This window comes from Filicampus tigris, chromosome 15 (genome assembly GCF_054856515.1).
Source record: "Filicampus tigris isolate MCC_2025a chromosome 15, RoL_Ftig_1.0, whole genome shotgun sequence".
NCBI classification, from domain to species: Eukaryota; Metazoa; Chordata; class Actinopteri; order Syngnathiformes; family Syngnathidae; genus Filicampus; species Filicampus tigris.
This window is the reverse complement of record NC_141231.1, coordinates 17,452,662-17,471,996: the sequence shown is the minus strand read 5'-3', so window position 1 is coordinate 17,471,996 and position 19,335 is coordinate 17,452,662. Positions and strand designations below refer to the sequence as shown.

At 40.0% G+C, this 19,335-nt stretch overlaps 1 protein-coding gene across 2 annotated transcripts in view; it reads left to right on the top strand.

Moving 5' to 3' along the window:
* Positions 1-18,703, top strand: part of LOC147135801 (leucine-rich repeat transmembrane neuronal protein 4) — a 71,542-nt gene extending 52,839 nt beyond the window's left edge. Inside the window, exon 3 of one of the 2 annotated variants that reach the window (XR_015089895.1) lies at positions 16,008-16,142. Coding sequence is in view for 1 of the 2 variants with exons in the window: in XM_086053966.1 (XP_085910092.1) it covers positions 16,008-16,325 (318 nt within the window). In the remaining variant the exon portion in view is untranslated. Of the gene's footprint in view, positions 1-16,007 lie in introns of both variants that reach the window. The other variant, XM_086053966.1, reaches the window with a different exon arrangement.
* The last annotated feature ends 632 nt before the right edge of the window (positions 18,704-19,335 follow it).

Sequence of the window (19,335 nt, the reverse complement as noted above, 5' to 3'; positions counted from 1 at the left end):
AGGTTAATAAAAACAAAGAGCTGCCAACCAATTTACCAATTTACTTCTGGTACAATCTATCTGTTTTTGTCATTTTCATATTTTTAATATTCCGTAAGGAACAGTTTGAAAACACCTTAAAATGTCATGTTTTTTCATTATTTAAAAAAAATGTGCCAAACGCAGCACAGTTGTGGATCCAAAATGCTGTAGAGTTTCTCCCCAAATAAATTGCAGCAACTTATTCCTCAACTCCTCTGAGATTGTCATCTGATACGACGTTCTAGACGATGTGTCGTGTCACTGTCAGTCATTTTTCCTGAGTTGAGTGAATGTGTAGCAACCAAAGAGCGGGCACGGATTTGCATAATAAATCCTGATCCTACGGCACATTGCCGTCAAATTCACATCCACTCGTTTCTAAGGCTATTGAAGGCAAACGACAAACCGTTCAACTTTGAACCTTATTACAAACTAATTGAAGATACATGGAAAAAAATGGATTATGATGGACTTCTTCTATTAAACTTCTGGAATATTGAAAAATTGTCTTCAATCCAACATGACTACTGCTCCCAGTTACTTTTACGGACTCAGCGGGGATACGATTTTTGGAGTGTAGATAGATTTTACTGGGTGAAGATATTTTGACAAGTCACCACATGACAGTAGATGGAGAAAGAATTTTAATGAGAAAACTCATCTCCCCAGGTGATTTCCCTTGCAGTCAACGAACAACGCAGTGAAACTTGATGGGTACATTTAAGAGTGCGTAGGCCTCAGTCTGTCAAGGAACAACCCCCCCGCCCCTTTTTAGTTATTTATTTTTATTGTTATTGGGGGGGGGGGGGTTGTTTTCATGAGAAACACATATTAGAGCTATATCTCCATTTTTGAAGAATGAAGAATATGGGGCGGGGTTAAAAATATATTTTTTTCCCAGTGCATTTCAGTGGGTGTCAATTACAGTATATGCTTAAATTCGCTAGTCTACCCCTGTGTATAAGGAGGTCCACTGTAATGCTGATGTAAATTTAAGTAGGGAAAAGTGTGTCTATTTGTTCCTTGTTATGGGCCGGTGACCATTTCAGGGTGTACCCCGCCCAGAGTCTTTGATAGGCTCCAGCACTCCCGCAACCGTGAGGATAAGCGATAAAGATTATGGATGGATGGGTGAAATTCACTTGAATGCCAAAAGTTCTGTTTTTTCCTTCACTCACAATGTCATTACCGACATCCAGCTTGGTGCCCATTGCTGTAATTCAGTGACGATAATGCGATGTTATTATAGAAAAATAACGTGATCGTCAGTCATGTGATTTGTTTTTCTCCCTTTGAATGTGCATATATTCAAGATTAGACTTGATCTTTACCTACTGTGCATGTGAATAGAGCAGCTTGAGTGATAAAGTACTGTTTCCATTCATCCTTCTGAAGCTCTGTCTTATTGTGAGCGAGGGTTGGGGAGAAGACAGCTGGCAGTTTTGCTCTTGTCAGTGCAAATTTTGTACTACGTCAATATTGAGTGCCACAGTCCAACCACGAGTGCCATGGCTCAGTAGGCACATGACCGTATTTCCATGTGTATCTTTCACTCATCTTCCTCAACATTTTTTCACCCGATTTACTCTTATTAGTCGCTTGAACCTTCACAAATGTTTTTGTCCTTATTTTTAACTCGACATGTTTCCATTCTAAGTCAAGCATAAAACATTGTGTTGTATATTGACCTTTGGCAGGTTGCAATATGTTAAAGCTTACGCAACAGATTTAAAAAAAATTCAAATGTGTTTGTAGTAACCGACAATGAACAAATAGAAAACAAATGTGATTTCTCAGACACCCGGAGACTGTGCTTGTATGGTAAGATGTTAACTTTTTTAAATATATATACAAATAGATCATATCGTCGCTGTGAAAAACACGTCTGTTCATTTTTTTTTCCATTTAATTTTCTTTTCTTTTTTTTTTTTTTTTTTTTTTACGAGAATGGTGTTTCTGTGTTACAGACATCCCATTGACGTGAACATTTTAAAAAATTACAAAATTGGATGTGTGTTTTTCACAGGACAGTGACAATATAATATATGCTGTAGATGACTTAGTGTTAATAGAAAATAGAATAGACATATAACTAATAACTACACTAAATGATCCAGTTTAAAGGGCTGTGAGGCACACGTAATATGTACAGTAGCAGCGGAGTCATGAATGTTTCAAAGTAGCAGCAGTACGGGATCAGTGTTGGTATTATTCTGATTCAAGTGCAGCATACCTGTCAAGCTGTACACTTTCGGCGTGATTTGTAAATGTGGAAACACCTTTTCAAACATACGCCAGACATGGCTGATTTCCATTCACTTGACAGCAGCCATTCGAAAATAATGCGTCATGCGTAAGATTATATACAGATATGTAAGGTCAAATTACAGCTTTCGTAAGATTCAGTACACCCCGGGGTTTGACGGGTATGGTGCAGTGAAGGCTTGTGGGAAGAAGCCGTCTCTGAGCCTGTCCGGGTAGCGTCTGCAAGAGGGCAAAAGGTCAACGAGAGCCGAGATAGCCTACGGTTAAGGGACACCGATGATGCCATGCGCTGTCTTGACCACTCTATGGAGCTTTTTCTGTTCTGCCTCAGTTGCGGAGAGAGAACCACACATTGATCCAGTACGTCGGATTGCTCTGGATGTTCGAGCAATAGAAGGTCATTTAGGAGCTTCTGGCAGATGTTGTTTTGTTGTTGATAATGACAAATCAGATTTCTGACCAGGATGTCAGGCACGGTTGTGTTGCAAGGGTGAACTGCATTCAATGAAGAGAAAATCCGATTTCACTGAAAATCCAAATTGAGCATTAAGATCTGCAGTCTGAATGTAGCCTATGACTTCAGACAGTTTGTTACAGTATTTCTCCAGAGAAACAATCTAGCTAAAGCCCACTAATTAAGAATGAACTCGTACATGGACAGCAATGTGGTATATTATGCAACAATCAGCCAGGGGATTTCTCCCACCGCGCCAGGGTTGAATCGAAATGCAGACGGGGGTTCTGGCTTGAATGGCTGCATTCTAATGTAATAGCAAACACGCAGGGCCTTGCCAAAACATCATTTGATATTGCCTGTTCCCTTTGCTATAGTATACTGTAAGTCAGTTATTGTCATGATGCTGTTCAAGGAGGACATCAGTCAGGGAATAGTAGCACATTCTACAGTATAGATTAAGCCAGCATAAGATCCAGAATAATATCTTCATAATTACATCACTTCTCGCGGGTGATCTTGGTAGAACGTCCAAGAGAAAATCACGATTCCTTGAGAGACATAAACAATCAAGATATTTGGCTAGGAATTGATGCTGAAAGGACCGTTTACTTTAACAGGATGATAGCATTTCAGATGGGAGCAGCCACTTTGTCCACAATGCCTCAGGTCTGACTGTCAGGTGGACACTGTGATTATTCTGCACCTGGTTTTGGTGCAAACTACACTTGTAGAACTGGTGGACTGGAGACACTGAATGCAGCACAGACACTTTTAAAGGCTGAGAAAATGAAACCTTTATTTGACTTTTGCTGGTTATAGGAATTTATCATTTAATAAGACAGGGCAGGTTATGATTATTCTTAATACTGAACGGACGGCTAAGAAGAACATTTCAGATATAAACTTTTCACAACAGCTAATTGAGATGAAACACATTTTGCTACGCCATTATTTCTTGTTAATACAGAAATGCAACAAAACATCTCTCTTCTCTTTCTCTAATCAGCACCAAGCCTCAATTATTCACCAGGTGCATTGAAATTAAATATTTATCCAAACCTGCAAATTCCATGTTGGATCAGTCAGAGTCAAGAGTATCCATCATTGTAAAATATTTCCATTTTAAAAAGTGAAACTATATGTGGCTCTGCGACCCAGGGCACCACCATGTTGGCTTGCTCAACAAATGCAAATTGGTTGAAATGGAAATGACACATTGTGCTAAAACCAAAAAAAAAACATCTGGCCACCGTTTTGGTGCACTCCACCCTTATTTTGCAAGCATTTCCTCTGCCAGTGTGAGGCTATTGGCAGAGCAGCATGGCTGCATGAGCTTTGTAAATAAATAGTATGATATCATAGCAGCGGGACAGCCTAACCTAATTCGGTAGTTAATTCAACCATGAAGAAAACAGAAAACACAACAGTCTTTCGATCTAATTTCCGTCTATCTTCTATCCTCCTTCTTTAGCCTCCCAAAATAGCACAGAAAGCTGGAAGTTTTGGTGACAAGCACACGGGTTTATCTTTAAACAACCCTCAGTTGATCTCGGATGAAAAGTAAACAACGCACTTAACGTAGCGTGACAATAAAGCACATAACAAGCGGAATACCCATCAGTGTGGTCATACGGAGGGGGAACACATGAATAGAAGTGGGGTGATGGCTCACATCTGAACCCAAGTAATGCTCATAAAATGCTTTGAGCATGTCACCTGGTTAGATTACAACTTTGTGAGCTAAGTATTCTATTCTGTTCCTCATATAATAGACAGGTAATGGTTATCCATCGACTAATCAATGAACACCGGCATGCCGAGTTCCACTCAAGCATTTGAACAAATAACCTCATCTGATAAAAGACTCCTTCAGATAAACATCTGGCAGTCACTTTTGTTGAGGAATTAATGGCCACTATTTTAGGGAATATGATGCATCATTATGAAAAGTATTTGTATGGAAGGGAAAATGAATGGTGGACACTAATGAACAATTAACTAACTTGTTCAGCGCAGCACTGTATAAATGATGGGTTACGGTAATTACAGGAGCACAAATGAAACAAACCATTGGCACATTTGAATTGCATGTAATTTTTTTATCGCTGAAGTTCAGCACCCTCCTAATTTGAGTATGATTCAGATTATACTGGTCAACAAATGTTTACAATTTTTTTAATCAGAGACGCAAGTCAATTTTTCTGGCTTGTTTTGCCCTCATTCAGAATCTGCACTTGTGTCTCGAGGACATCAGGGTTTAATAATAATAATCATTGTAATCATATTATAATAAGTAATATGGTAATATATTGAGCAAATATTTATGAATTAAGGGTTAGATACAGCAACAGGTTATTGTACACAAAGGGTGTGATACACCCTATGTGAAGCAAAAACAAGGTCACCCCTACCAAGTCCCAGATTGGCAGGAATGACCTTGAAGCCCCTTGTGAATACACCATAAAAATTAGAGGCCCCATTGATTGTTTCCCTAACCTGTCCTACACATCGCACATATTTTTGTCATGTATTTTTTCCACAGATATTTGACTTTTGTCCTGTCTGTGTACCATTTTTTTGTGATACCAGGGTGGTTTCAAAGGTGTGAAGAAAACAAACTACTGTACCTTAGGGACTTCAAGAACCTCACGTGCTTTTTCCCATGATTCAGTTTCCTACATTTAAGTTATACATTTGGAGAAATTGCCAATGAAACAGTTGTCGTTATGACCTGGGCATGACCAGGTAATCAGACCATTTTGCAAGTATGACATGAAAAGGCTTTGTGAATCTTTCTCCTCCCCCATTCCATAATTCACTTACAACCAGGCTGTCATTTAGCTCACAGAGACTGACAGGGCTTTGAAAGTAAAGTAGAAAGTGCAATTACCTTGGGGGAGATTCAGTCAAAAGGATAGAGCCCACAGCTGCTTTCCTATCTACAATAACACTCAGAAGTGAAGGATTGGCATATTACTCGTCAGAGAGGAGAAAGACAATGTCCTCAATCTTTTGATTTCGCTCTCTCTCTTTCTCTATCTTGCTGCATCATTATTTATTCACGTGCGACAACAGTTACAGCAAGTGACATCACAAGACTGCATGGCATGTGCATTGTATTGTCTACATTTGATAAGGATCTGATTCCCACACTGCGATAAAGTATGTCTATTTGTTGTCATTAAATCTGGCATATGCGCAAATTTATGGCATATCTTGGAGCTGATTTGTCCTTTATTATTATTGTTATTGTTGTTATTATTTAGCCATTTAGATGTGTAAATTACAAATGTGGGACATAACATGTACGTAAAGAAGCACCCTACTTCTTTGTGTTTTATGTTCAAAGTAAATGAACAGCCATTTAATTATTTTGATTTTGAACACCGACCTCTGTGTCGTTCCATTGCCACTGCAACCCCAGATCACCAATTTAAGAGACTTAGAGTATCTACGAAGTGGCCCATTTTAATGGGGAAAGTTGATTTCAGATGTGGATCATTTGAATTGCCAGAGAAATAGTTAACTCGTCGATTAAGATATGACTATATTGCTTAGTGTTCCGTGTAATGTTTTACGTCTTGTGAGAACACATTGTTGCTTTGCTGTCTAGGTTAAATCGTTCAAAAGGGTTGCCACTGCGAGTGAGTCTAAGTAGCAACAAGCCACAGCACGTACTTCCCTCTACCTGCTAAAATGAATGTATTGGTGCTGTCAAAGAGAGCCATTTACACCCAAGAAACGGCATTTAGCTCAAAGCCCTGCTGTGTGCAAGTGTCTCAGAGCTGCTATGTACACTTTCTGAATGAATACATTAATTTCCCAGCATCAAAAGATTGTTTGCCAGGGAGGGAGCAGATAGATAAAAGGATACTCACCCAGGAAAAACCAGCTTAATATACAGTTGAATTGGACATGGTGAAAATCTGCCTCACTTTTCCCCGTAGGACTTGAAACTATTTAATTAACCAAACCAATGAGGGTAAAAAGAAATCTTTTTCATGTTAGGCATTGCCTATAGCTTCCGATATCGGGATTGAAGAATTGGGTTTTAATCTAAATTTAAATCCCCGTTTTAAGCCGTATATGTCAGTTTTTTTTTTTATCAATCCTGGACTACCATGTCTTGAAGGCAATATAGAAGAATTGGAGGGGAAAAACTTGAGCACATTTGCCTCACACTAAAAGGTTCTGGTTTCAGGTCTTACCTCGGAACTTTCCTTGTGGAGTTTCCCTGTTCTCCTTATGCGGGTTGTGCTACTGTTTCCTTCCACATTGTAAAAACATGTCCTCTAAAATGTCGTATGGTTTAGTGAGTGTGAGGAGGGAGCTGGTCACTGTATATAGGTAGATCATAAACAAGGAGGTGGTGCTGATTGGTATTTTCACTGAAGGCAATCTAAATCTCATTGCTCCATTACAATAGCAATCACCAACAGCTGATGATGAAATTGGATGTAAGGCAAGCACCCTCTCTGTCCACTTTTAAAACCCGGTTGAAGACGCATTTCTATTTGCTGGCTTTTGATCCGACCTGAGACCTGAAATGTTTGTCTCTTTTCCGGTGTTTATTGTATATAGGTGTTTTATGTTAATATATTTGATTTCCCTTGTTGTATTATGGATATTTTGTTGTTTGTATGTAAAGTGCTTTGTTACAGCTCTAACTGTTGTGAAATGTGCTTTACAAATAAAATACTATGGTATTGTATTGCAAATATTTATCAGGAATTTGAGGATTAGTTTATAACTAACATCTAGTAAACAGCCATCAAACTCTACTGCTGTGAGTCCAGCATTTCTATTAGGGGTGGGCGATACTGGAAATTTTGGTATCGATCCGATACCAAGTAAATACAGGCTGTTTCTCTCTCCGATCCGCATGTTTAACGCTGCTTCAAACTCGTGACATCAGCTTAGTTGTCAATGATGACCGAGGCTCTTTTGACCCTTTTGTCGTGAAAAGTCGACCCCCCAGACAGAGGGGGGTTAGTAGGGCCAGCAGTTGAAACCCAAGTGGGTAAAGTGGACCGGAAAATGCGCTTTTGTGTGCCAAAAGTGGCTTATCAAGTCCTTATTTATGATGCCTTCCCAGGCAGTAGTTCAATCAGAACCTGCCAAGGCCTGTTAATGCGTTAATTTACCAGTTAGGGGAGCAAGCACAATTACTTGTCCTGATTGACCGGTATTGGTTGTTTCTTAAAGTATTTGTCCAGTTGTCCAGTCACATTTAAAGTTTTTCTTTGGGATGGTGCCTGCTCAAGGTTTCTATTGCTTGGTTCCAATAAAATATTGGCAATCTGAGGAAGCATATGTGAAGTAACATATCATCCTGGTTTTACCTTAACCCCCCAAAAATTGAATCTAGAGTTATGACTGGATGTCTAACCCTGCTTTAGGATGCTAGAAGTTGTTTGATTATATGAGTGAATCTCAATATCATAATGAAAGGACATCGGTGTCAGAATATTTTTAATTCAGTTCATACAGACGCCCAATAGGAAGCAGAGGGGAGAGGTTCCTCATATCAGTTTTGGCTGATGCCCAAATCCTTTTAACATGCTGCATCTTATTAGCTACAGTCTTTAAAAGCCTTTGCTTGCCTTTCCAGGCACACGCCACCCCCAGTATTCATGATTAGTGTGGAACTGATGTTCTCAGTGCTGAACCACAGTTGGGACATGCTCATTACTCGCACTTTTGCCGTTTCGGAAAGCAGCACAATAAGGAGATTTTGGAAGTTACCATGATAACAAAATCAGCAGGCCCTTACATAAATCATATAGAGGGATTTTTCAATATCCTAATGTCACGATATGAACCACACATTACGATAATTATCACAATATTGTGGAGAGGTTGGCGATATATAAAAAGCTCATGATATTGTAAAAAAAAAAAAGAGCCCTGGTTATGATGACATTCATACTTTAAAATGTTAGTAACCCATAATTGATCATTGATTGTCATCGTCAGTGAAGTAGTAGAAATAAAGTAGCCATTACAATAAATGTTTTTTCTTTGAATTTGTCTTCATTTCTTCGTCTATTTCTTCTTCTTCTGTCGTTTAGCAGTTGGCAAACAACTTTTGGTGCATTAATGCCACCTTCTGAAATGGAGCGCGGGTCTGCAAAATACACAACCTCCTAACACTTCACTTTCCAAAAATAAAAATGGAAAACTTAATGTAAAACTTAACTCACATGAACTTCTCTGTAAAACTGTCTCTGCAATAAAGCTACTTCATTACTTCTTAGCTTTTAGTCAGCCTGACTAACTCATGATTCTGTCTTTGGTGCATACCGCCACCTGCTGTACATATACAGTCTATACAGTCTGTGGCGCGTTTCCGTCTCTCGTCAGCAATACGGGCGTCCGTCAATGATGGACTGTGAGTTCCATTCGGATTTGACCAGGTTAGTGACGATTGCACAAACAGACAACAATCCACTTCGGTGTGCTTTGTTCGTCTTTTTTTTTTTTTTTTAAGTTTCCCATCTAACATCTAACGTCAGCAAAACGTGTGTCTGTCAGTGATGGACAGACAGACCGCTTCGTTGGTCAGACGAAATTCCCACCTCTGCATTTCACAACTTGAAGTGTGATAAAAACTGAGCAATACTCTCCTTGAGTGTGCAGTTGTTTGTCCAGTGTGTATATATACGTTCTTATATCAAGTGACCAGCTAAAACAACACGTCCTTAGAAAGCAAGCGCCGATAACTCATGAGAGAAAAAAGATGCGGCATCAGGCTTTCACTAACATTTGTCGTCTATGTATCCAAGTGGGAGACTGTTGTGAAGTGCTCACTGTGGGCCCTCCTCAGTGCATGAAAGCGGGACAAGGGCCTCCATTCTGCTCTCTTCTTTTGCCTTTTGGTCCCTCATTGTTGAAGCTGACTTTGTGAGTAGAATTATACATTTTGTTTGTGTACTTGTTCCCCCAGATATTGTTAACCTTGTTGGCAAGGCTTTAATCCAGAGTCAGCAGGCACAAAGGCCAGTGTGTCATTATGGAATTAGTGGGAGGCTCACTGCTCGTTTTAGAGAATCAGCATGAATATGGACATTGACAGCTTACTTTTATACTCAGCAAGGTCAGGGAGCATTGCACATTCTTTTACGTTACACTGTTGTCCATGACAAATACATTCTTTGGAGGCCTCGTTTATCTCATCTCGAGAACATCTACTGCTTGTAGTTATTTATTTGTGCACAGTGTAATATTTGGAGCAGAGTCTTTTCAGCACGCTGGCTGCATTTTCATTTAAAATATTCAAGCATTGAGGGTGTAATAAGGTATGCTGTAATGTTCTGACTGATGCGATACCAGTTAAAACAGAGGCTGATATTGCAAATACCAATCCATTTATGCAGTTCAAAATATTAGTATAGTGTAAGTATGACAATATAACCTAGAATATGTTTTTATATTGTGCGCTTGATATGTATATCTTTTAATTGGGATGTGAAAATATCTGATTTGATCAGCTCCTGGCCGAGAAGAACATCGCCTTGCTGAAGCAACCTCCCCAGTCTTGTGGTGGCTAATCCCAAATGCGAAATTTGTACATCACTGTCTAGTCTAGTATAGGAGACTAATTTTTGCATGGTGTCAGTCAGTCAATGTATTCATTTTAACATGCACCAGATAAATGGTATGAAATGGATTCCCTGAATTTCACGGATGAAGTCATAATGATCCTGACACCCATGCTTAGTTCTAGGGCCAATGACTCTAATTTGTTCTAGGGAAATAACAAGCATGTGTCCCCTCCAGATAAAGCACCTAGGTCCATGCCTCTGTTAGTATTGTTTCTGTTTCCATATAAAACTAATGATGATGAGTATAGTACCAGCTTTTTTATTCAGGCATTGTTCCTCCTAAAAAAGAGCCATTTATTATTGTCAGTCTCAGAGAGTCGTCATGCTGGCGTTTGCATTACCTTGAAGCATTGCCCAGCGTGGAGTTGGCGTTCATTGTTGTGGGTTCCGGTCTTGCTATTTACAAGACAGAGAATCAAACATTCGATTTAGAACAGCATTATATTCAATGTATAGGTAGTTACCTTTACCCATACGATCACCTGTACAGTATATTTCAGGAGTGTACGTAATTTTTGATGAACCCTAGACATTTATTTTAAACAGCAGAAACAATGTATTTGAATTTCATGGGGAGTAACTTTGAAGTAACACAAGTCAAAGCAGCAGCAAGCAGTGTCTGTCATATTTACGAGAAGTACTGTGTACTATTCACAGTACTTGTTGTATGCTCATTCTCACTGTGACACACAATACAACAATATGTTGTTACACTCCAAAAGCTCTGGTAGGATGTTTACTCGTGGCACAGTTGTTGTTGCCTATTTTGTTGCTTATACATATAAGAGTGAATGCCAAACAATAGAACTTAGTCAATGGAAATTTTAACTACTTGCTGAACTGTATATTATTTCTTGTCTCATTGTCAAATTTGAATTGTTGAGACAAAATGCACGTAACCAATAACCACCAATATAGGAAAGAGCAGTTTACAATTCTCTAATTAAAATGTTTCTATAATGGTGATCCTTTAAGGCGAGTTGCACACAAAATGGCTGTTGGATGATTTTTCAGCCGATTGTGTCAGAGCTTTGGGACTGAAGGTCACCAAAGTGACTAGAGTGCATTCAGGCATACAGAGACAGGATCCAGGAGAAGGCGGGGTGCCAGTCATTGTTAGCAGAAGCAGAGATATTGGTGGCAGACATCCAAAGGATCAAAATATAGCAGTGCAGCATGTGTGGCTCTGTTATTTTTGCTCCTTTATGTAAATGTCTTTCAACTGCAGCGTGTACAATAAGCAATCGAATAACTCGCCCAAACACATCTCTCATACATAATGCAACCATGCAATGGAAACGTCAAAGTTTCCCTCGGCATCGCTTCCTTCCGCATGTTGCTTTTATTGCGCAGTGCTTCAACGTTTGCCCTTTTAAGCATACCTGCATTGTGATGCCTGAGTCACATACTGTATCATGCACATGAACTAAATATGAAGGTACTGAAAAATACGCAAAGCTTACTTGTGGCATCACAGGAAGCGCTTTTGCCATTTTTCCTTAACACTACGACTACCGGGATTTTGAAACTATTAGACCTACGAGACCCGTCATTTTGACTGATTGCACTCTGTTCCATGGTGACACTGATGTCATCGACTAAAATGATTATTACCCGCTGCTTGACTGTCTTACAAAGGTATTGTGTTTATCGAAATTCTGTTGTGAGTATATTTTAATGTAAATTATGCCATATAAATGAATGAGAAATAGTTGGTGGAGCGCCTATTTGGCCAGTGCGGCTCTCGCGCTGCGTGCCGGTCAGCTGTTAGAAAATATATTACTTTGGTGGCAGGAAAGGAGATGCATGTTGCAAAAGACTTTACTGCACTTCATTTTAAAGAAGAGGAAGTAAATCGGAAGTATGGCACACAAAACAATTCTGTCCCACCGTGGAACTCTTTTTTTTTATTTTTATTTTTTTCATGGGAGAATTATGTCACAAGCACCACATAAGCTCTTTATTTTATTCATTTACATGTACAGTCCACAATGTAAAGGCTATCACATTAAACAGACTGTTTTACCACACGCGACCCGTCTCCTCTTTGCTAGGGCAGGGAGCATTTTTTACTCTGACTCACTGTGTGTCAGCATAGCAATTAATCCTCAGGCTTGATGTCAGGCCGTCTCTACTCTATAAGAGTTTTTTTTATAGATCATGGTGACCAGCAGCGTTTCTCAATGCAGCCACAGGTTGCTACAGAAACGTGGCGGTGCCGTCCCAGCGCAACGTGCGTAAGATTAGGTAGAACCTTCAAATTGACTGGCACGCCGTAGTTAAAGGAGTAATATCTTATAACTATTTTTATATAATTAAATACAATAAAATTGCATCATGGGAATGAAATACATACAGAATTAGGAAAGGTCAAGAGGCCAGGAGCACCGTATATCCATGTACGCCGAGTAATAACACATCAAAATTTGAAAGCAGTCAAAATGGCTGCTCCCGTAGTCCTAATGGTAAGTGAAATGACGGAGAGCTTCCGTTCTAGAAATGAAGCATATCAACACCTTTATTGTTGTTCAATAGAGCTTTCAAATGGTTTTTCATATATATTAGATGTAACATTAGGGAGTTCATTTCTACTTGGATTTGATTGTGCTGCAAGAAGTGCAGTGCAATGTGATTGTTTGTACACCGTGTCGTTTCCTGAGAAAGAGCAACATGGACTTTGTTTTGTTTGATAATAAGGCATAAGTATTGAAATGATATGATCAATATATGCCAGATCTCTAGAGAGAGAAAGCATTTGCTGGTCTTAAATGATCCTGAGTCCGTGTGGGAGGTTTGACATAACAATTCTGATTTATTGAAAAAGTACTTGGCCCTAATACTACGTTTTTTGCATCATGGGCCTTAGCATTCTCCCATGAATTCGCTGCATGTTGTTTACTCTTGGTGAAATGAGCAATTTTCTCCACTGTTTGACTAACCTCCTGCTCATTTCTATCGAAAACATTCCCTGTATCGGTTGAGGCGATCTCTATCATTCGCACATCCGACTGTCTCCCCTTTCAGTCTGAAAAACGTTTGCTCATGCTTGAAGGACACACTGAAATTGTTCACATGGTGCAAGCTGTACAACTACCTTTAATCATGCCTGTATGTTCTTGTAAGATATTTCAACGTCTTACGGGGACACTTAAAATGTAGATCTGCATTTACAGTATGTGTCTTTGTGGCCATCCTTTGTACTTATCCCGCAGGGGTGGTAGTCGCACAAATTCTGCACAAGGGCAAATTAATGCCCTGGCACTTTGATAGGATCCACCGAGACGCTTTGGAGTTAATATCAGTTAATTAATTCAATGCACTGGGCAGGGAGCCGTGAGCAGAGGTGAGGTGTACCACGATGTGTGTGTGTATGTAGGTGTGCGCACGGGTGTAAAACGGCAGCTGAAGGTGCTGGTGTGGCGGCCGAGGCCAGGTTGGTGAAGGGTTTAAACTGAGGGGGAAATGATGGGAGTAATCCACTGAGTGCCTATAATGTAATGAGTCAGCCTCACTTAATGGAGACCATTTGAGGAAGGAGGAGGTTCAGGAAGTAAGAGAGGTGGTGGTTATAGAGATTCTTGCTTGACAGAAAGGCTTGGTAGGGCGACAGAAAGGGGATAGGTCTGCTATCCATCTTAAACTGGACCAGACACCATCTTGCAGTAGCTTCTTTATAAGAATATATGACTGCAGTGTTGCACAATTGCTGACTTATAGTGCGGCACGACTCAGTATAATCATGTTATGCTCAAGCTTCAGGCAAGAAGTAACCATTTGTATTCAAAACAGACCCGGTGTTGCACATGTTTTCTGGGGAAGCTTCATCATAGATTCATGGTTCAGGGTAATTGGTGAACTGCATATTGTTGGACTTGACTATTTTCATTTGGCTTTTCATAAATTTAGCATGAGCATCGTAAATGACATTCTCATGTCATTTAAACAGCTCATGCTTATTTATGCTGTTTGAGTTATTTTGTAAATCACCACCATGATTAAGGCTAAGCGTTTGTTTTACGGTTCCTAGAAACGTAAACCTTCAGATCCTCGTTTTGATTGCTTATCTCAATCATGTCTTAGATCAGATTTAGGGATTACAAATTATTAACCGGGATGGTATCACCTTCAGGGGGGTTCTTAGTTGTGTCATGTTCCCACCCTTACATCACAATGTTATGTTTTAAGGTCACATATCTGGTGTTCAAATTAGTCAAAATCCAACGCTTCACCGATTCAAAATCCAATCAATGACTCATTATTGTCTCACAAAGAATTGTGGGTTGGAAGAGTTTGGGGAAGCCATGCAGCATGTTTTTTGATGGTTTATTTAATCCAGGTCAGCTGCTACCTTTGCCTGGCATTTTCATGGTTTTTTGGGGGGTGTTTTTTTAAGCCATCTTGTAATCAGCCATGCTTTGTTGGATCTATTGTGCACTGGAAAATTAAGCGGGATGAGTTGTCACAAGAGTCACATGTGCTTGTTTTGGCATGGTGTTAAGGTTGGGTTGGGAGTGGGATCACATACTAAACACATGGCCAGATGTGACATGTGCTCCTGGCTGTAACACGTCAAGGCATGACGCAGGAGAGAAACTACAGCCCCTGTGTGATTTGTGTTTAAAAACTCATCCAAATCTGCATTTCCCCTTTCGTAAATCGTATGGCTAGCCTTATTTTCACATTAAAGGCATCACATTTGTGAAAAGCAATTGCTGCAGATGCTTCCGGGCAAACATTTTGGAAGGTTTTAGGTTGCCGGAGACACATGTGGTCACCAAGTGAGGATGATGATGGCGGGCCAGCAATAAGCTGCCAATTGGGCTGAAGGATTTGAGCCGCAGATGCACATTAAACTACGCTTGAAAAGATTATAAACATTATGCAAAAGTAACATTTTAAATCTATATAGTGCTTAAAAATGTATTATCCCACCAGTCAAAAATGTGCTTTAATGCACCATTAAGTATATCCATCCTCGCATTCACTTTCTGTACTTCATTAGCGAGCTGGAGCCTTCGGAAGGAGGCGGAGTACACCCAGGAATGGTTGCCAGTCAGTTGCAAATTAAAAATATCCCATTAGTTATCCTATCACTTCTACATACTGATACCTAGACATGCAATGTTTAATCATTTAGGGCTGGTGTGGCATAAACCTAACATCTTTTTTTTTGGTTTTAATGAAATGTATGTATACACAATTCCTGTACTGTTCATTGGTAGTCGTCAGTTCGTCACTAATGGATGCGGTATTCATCAGTCCATCTATTTTAAAAGGTGTCCCATCCATTCGTCAATCGTCAGCAAAATGGGCGTTCCCACCACTGGTGTTTAGCTTCTTAAAATATGGTCTCAAAATTTTAAAGTAAGGACATGCTTCTGGCACTTTATCAGTATTGGTAAAGGCAACCTGTTGTAACTGCAGTAACATTCCTACATATCAATAAGCTTTCATCCGTATGTACAGGTATTACAAATTTACAGGTGCGTTAGATTAGTATTATCAACTCAAATCTGGTATTGTCTGTGTTGTTGTACATTTGCGCTAGGCAATGTGTTTTTCGAAGCAGTTTGCCAAATTATTTCAAACATTTGTTTCTCTCTCTTCCTTTTCTTTCCCCAACCCACCCTTTCCTTTTCCGCTCCTTGCCCTCGAAACAGGTTCCTCATCAGATGGGTGCACTGACCTTCTACCGATACGAGCAGCCGATTGTAGACTACTGCCAAGCCCATCAACCCCTGCGGCTAAACATGGGCTATGAGGGCCCCCCTCAGGGTCTTGAGGGCTTGGAAGACCTGGGGCCTTGTGAGAGGGGCACGATACAGACAGTGGCGCTCCCCGCCGTGCCCACCGCTGCCACCATAGGGCCCTCGGTGCCAGGGCCCCGTTCTCCTCCACCAGCACTCAGGCCAACGACGGTGGCTCCCAGCAGCAGTCTACCCACTGAGCGCACTGGCACACTTAAGTTTGGACGCTAGCGAGCTGGACGTGAGCCTCTGGTGAATTGTGACTTGAATATAATGGGGCAGCTGAGCTGGTTATTGACCTTGTGTTCGAAACATGAGTATGAACGTTCGTAAGAAGAAAGGTTTTGGTATCAATACACACAATCTGAGCAAAGTCCAGAGGACAACACATTATTTTCCGGAACAGCTAATTGAAGATGGTCTGGGATATGTAAAACAGAAGTTTCTTTTAAAAATGTTTCGTTTATTCGATTTGATTTTTTTGGCCATGTTCAACACGGCGGGCTGTGCTTTCACAAAATTATGGCAGTGCATGTTCTCTGACTTTTAGGAGGGAATGGAGCGCTCACACAAAAGGAGTTAGATTTCATGTAAAGAACAGGGCGTTTAACTGTGAGATACACAGATGCAAATTTCTATAATTATTTCATTAAGATCAGTCCGCTCTCGAGACGGATAATTACCCTGAGTTTGTCTTTGCTTTGTTTGACGTTTCATTTCGGATGTGAGATATAATTAATTACGTCAGTATACATATCAAACCAAAGAGGCTTTTCTTTTTCATTGAACTGCACGTACGCTGAGGGCATTCTTAAAATTCGATGAACAGGCATCTTTGATACGTTACATCGTTAGATACTAAACTAAATGTCTGAGGTTTTGTTTGTAACAAATTGGCATAGTGACGAGATCATTCTGAATTTCCGTTCATCGTGTAGTCGTATCTGGTCCTGAAACCGCTCAACAGCAACGCTTGTATTCAAGCTTTTTGGGCATGCTCCATACGTAAACATACGAGGTCCTGTTAAAAGAATGGCAGAAATTTGTCGACAGGTACAGCCCAAAAAATGTTTGCCAAGTATTGTACATACTGTGTCCTTGAAGAGGTCCACTGACCACTCTCACTGCCCCATTTGGAATCATGTCGGACTTTGATCACATGAGGAAAATTTTGCATCCCCCCCCGCCCACCACAGTGCAAACCAGTGCCTCGTGGGGGCATGTTGAATCATCACATTGACAGGGGCTCAGCCTGTGGACGAACCCACAGGGTTGAATTGGGAATAATGCCTGACATTTCCCTATTATCCAGTGCGTGACATCATGGCACTCTGTAAACTTTTGGCAAACATGTCAAGCGTTGCTATTCACTGACTTACAGAGCAAGACTCAAAGCAAGCAATGCATCGGGATCTTTTTGTTTTGTTTTTTTTTCTTTCCACAAGCAAGTGATGATAGACCTGGAGGTATTGGAACTCTTCTTAGTTCTATCACCAGATTAACTGAACCAACTGTGAGACCAAGAATTTCCACACGGACTGGCCATCAAGATAAGAAACTGGGGTAATTATTTATCTTTTCTTTCCATTTGTTGTCACGAAGAAAAGAGACACTTTTTGAGGTGTGCAATGATGATGTCAAGACGTTCTATAGCCGTATCAAAGGTCAAAATCAAATAGAACTTATTTATCATGTAAATACAAAATCTTTTAAAATGGAAAGAAAACATGACTTTCTGCTGAAACATCTTAAGAACAGAAGAGGAGCCTTATTCATTTTCCAGTGTGGGATCTATGTGTTATAAAGTTGAAACTGTACTGCTTCTGTTTCAATGATAAATATTTTTCTATATGCTCCTATAACTATTAAACCCAAAGCGGTTTTTGTCATCCAATCATCCCCCGAAGCTACATGACGGACGAACGTGTGAGAGCCCTCTTGTGACATATGCACGCTTGTCTCATATCCGTGGCCAGATACAGCGCCATGAGTTTCATCCCAAGTTATTGAAATTGAAATTGAAATTGTACCCGTATTTCTTTGTGTGTCATTACTATGTGTTTGAACAAATGCAATCCCCGAAACAGCCACTATTCACAAGATCTTCACAATTTCACACCCCCAAAAAAATGAAGGGTTCAGCCTCCCTTGATGTACAGTACATCGCATAAAAAATGCAGTTGATTCGCTCAGTACAATTGCTTCATAGTGCTGGTGGAGTTTCCTTTGTACCAATATATTTATAATAGGAGCGATCTCAATTCTGCCCATACAGTATATTGTCTGCCTTGCTCTATAGAAATCCTGCTCACACCCGACTTTATCTGCCTCTTGTTGATCTGGCGATACCTGATTAATGGTTTATCCTTGCATGCTAATACTTTGGGCTGCATCTTGTTTGAAGAAATTGACAGTACAGAAGATACCTGTATGAGAAGAACATGTTGGGAGCTGCACTGCTTTTGAGGGCCCCGTTCCAACGTCTGCAATGTCATACTCACTGTCTGGCTCATTAATTCATTCACTGCTAGACATTTTCAGAGCCTCTTTTACCCTAACGTTTGAAACATTTTGAAAAAAATATAAATAAATTCCTGGGATTGAATGGCTGGACTGTGCAGACATGCTTTAATACTTTGTTCTGATCCAATCATAAGCATGGTAACAAAAAAGGGGCAGAAAAGTACAGCTGCAGTTTCCACACAGACAGGTTTTTCACTGTGTTTTGGCCGTTGACGCACACACAAATGCTATTTTATGGTGGGGAAAAAATTGCTTTTTGAAAACTCCTGTCTGATTTTACAAAACAGTGTTTTGTATTTGCGTGCAAATGGGGAAATATTCCAATTCCCTCTCTTGTTTTTTTTTTAACCACCATAAAGCAATAGAACAATTGGACCACGACAGCAACATTTCTTTACCAGGCTAATGACTGGATGAATAGTACCCAACAGCTGGCAAATGTGTTTCCAGGTATATCTTTTTAAATGATGTTCTGTATGTGGGTTTTATTTATTTTTTTTAGATTGGAAGATCAACATTTTTAAGACACCCATTTCCTTTTGGAGATAATTGACTTCTTCATGCTAGTTAACCAATGAAAAAATGTGTGTATGGTACTCAGTCTTGGAAAAGTATCCCCATTTACTGCATTATATCTCCTGATAGCCCAGAAGACCAGACCGGTCAAACTTTGATAACCCCCAAGCAGAATAATTTATTATATCATTCAAAAAGTAAA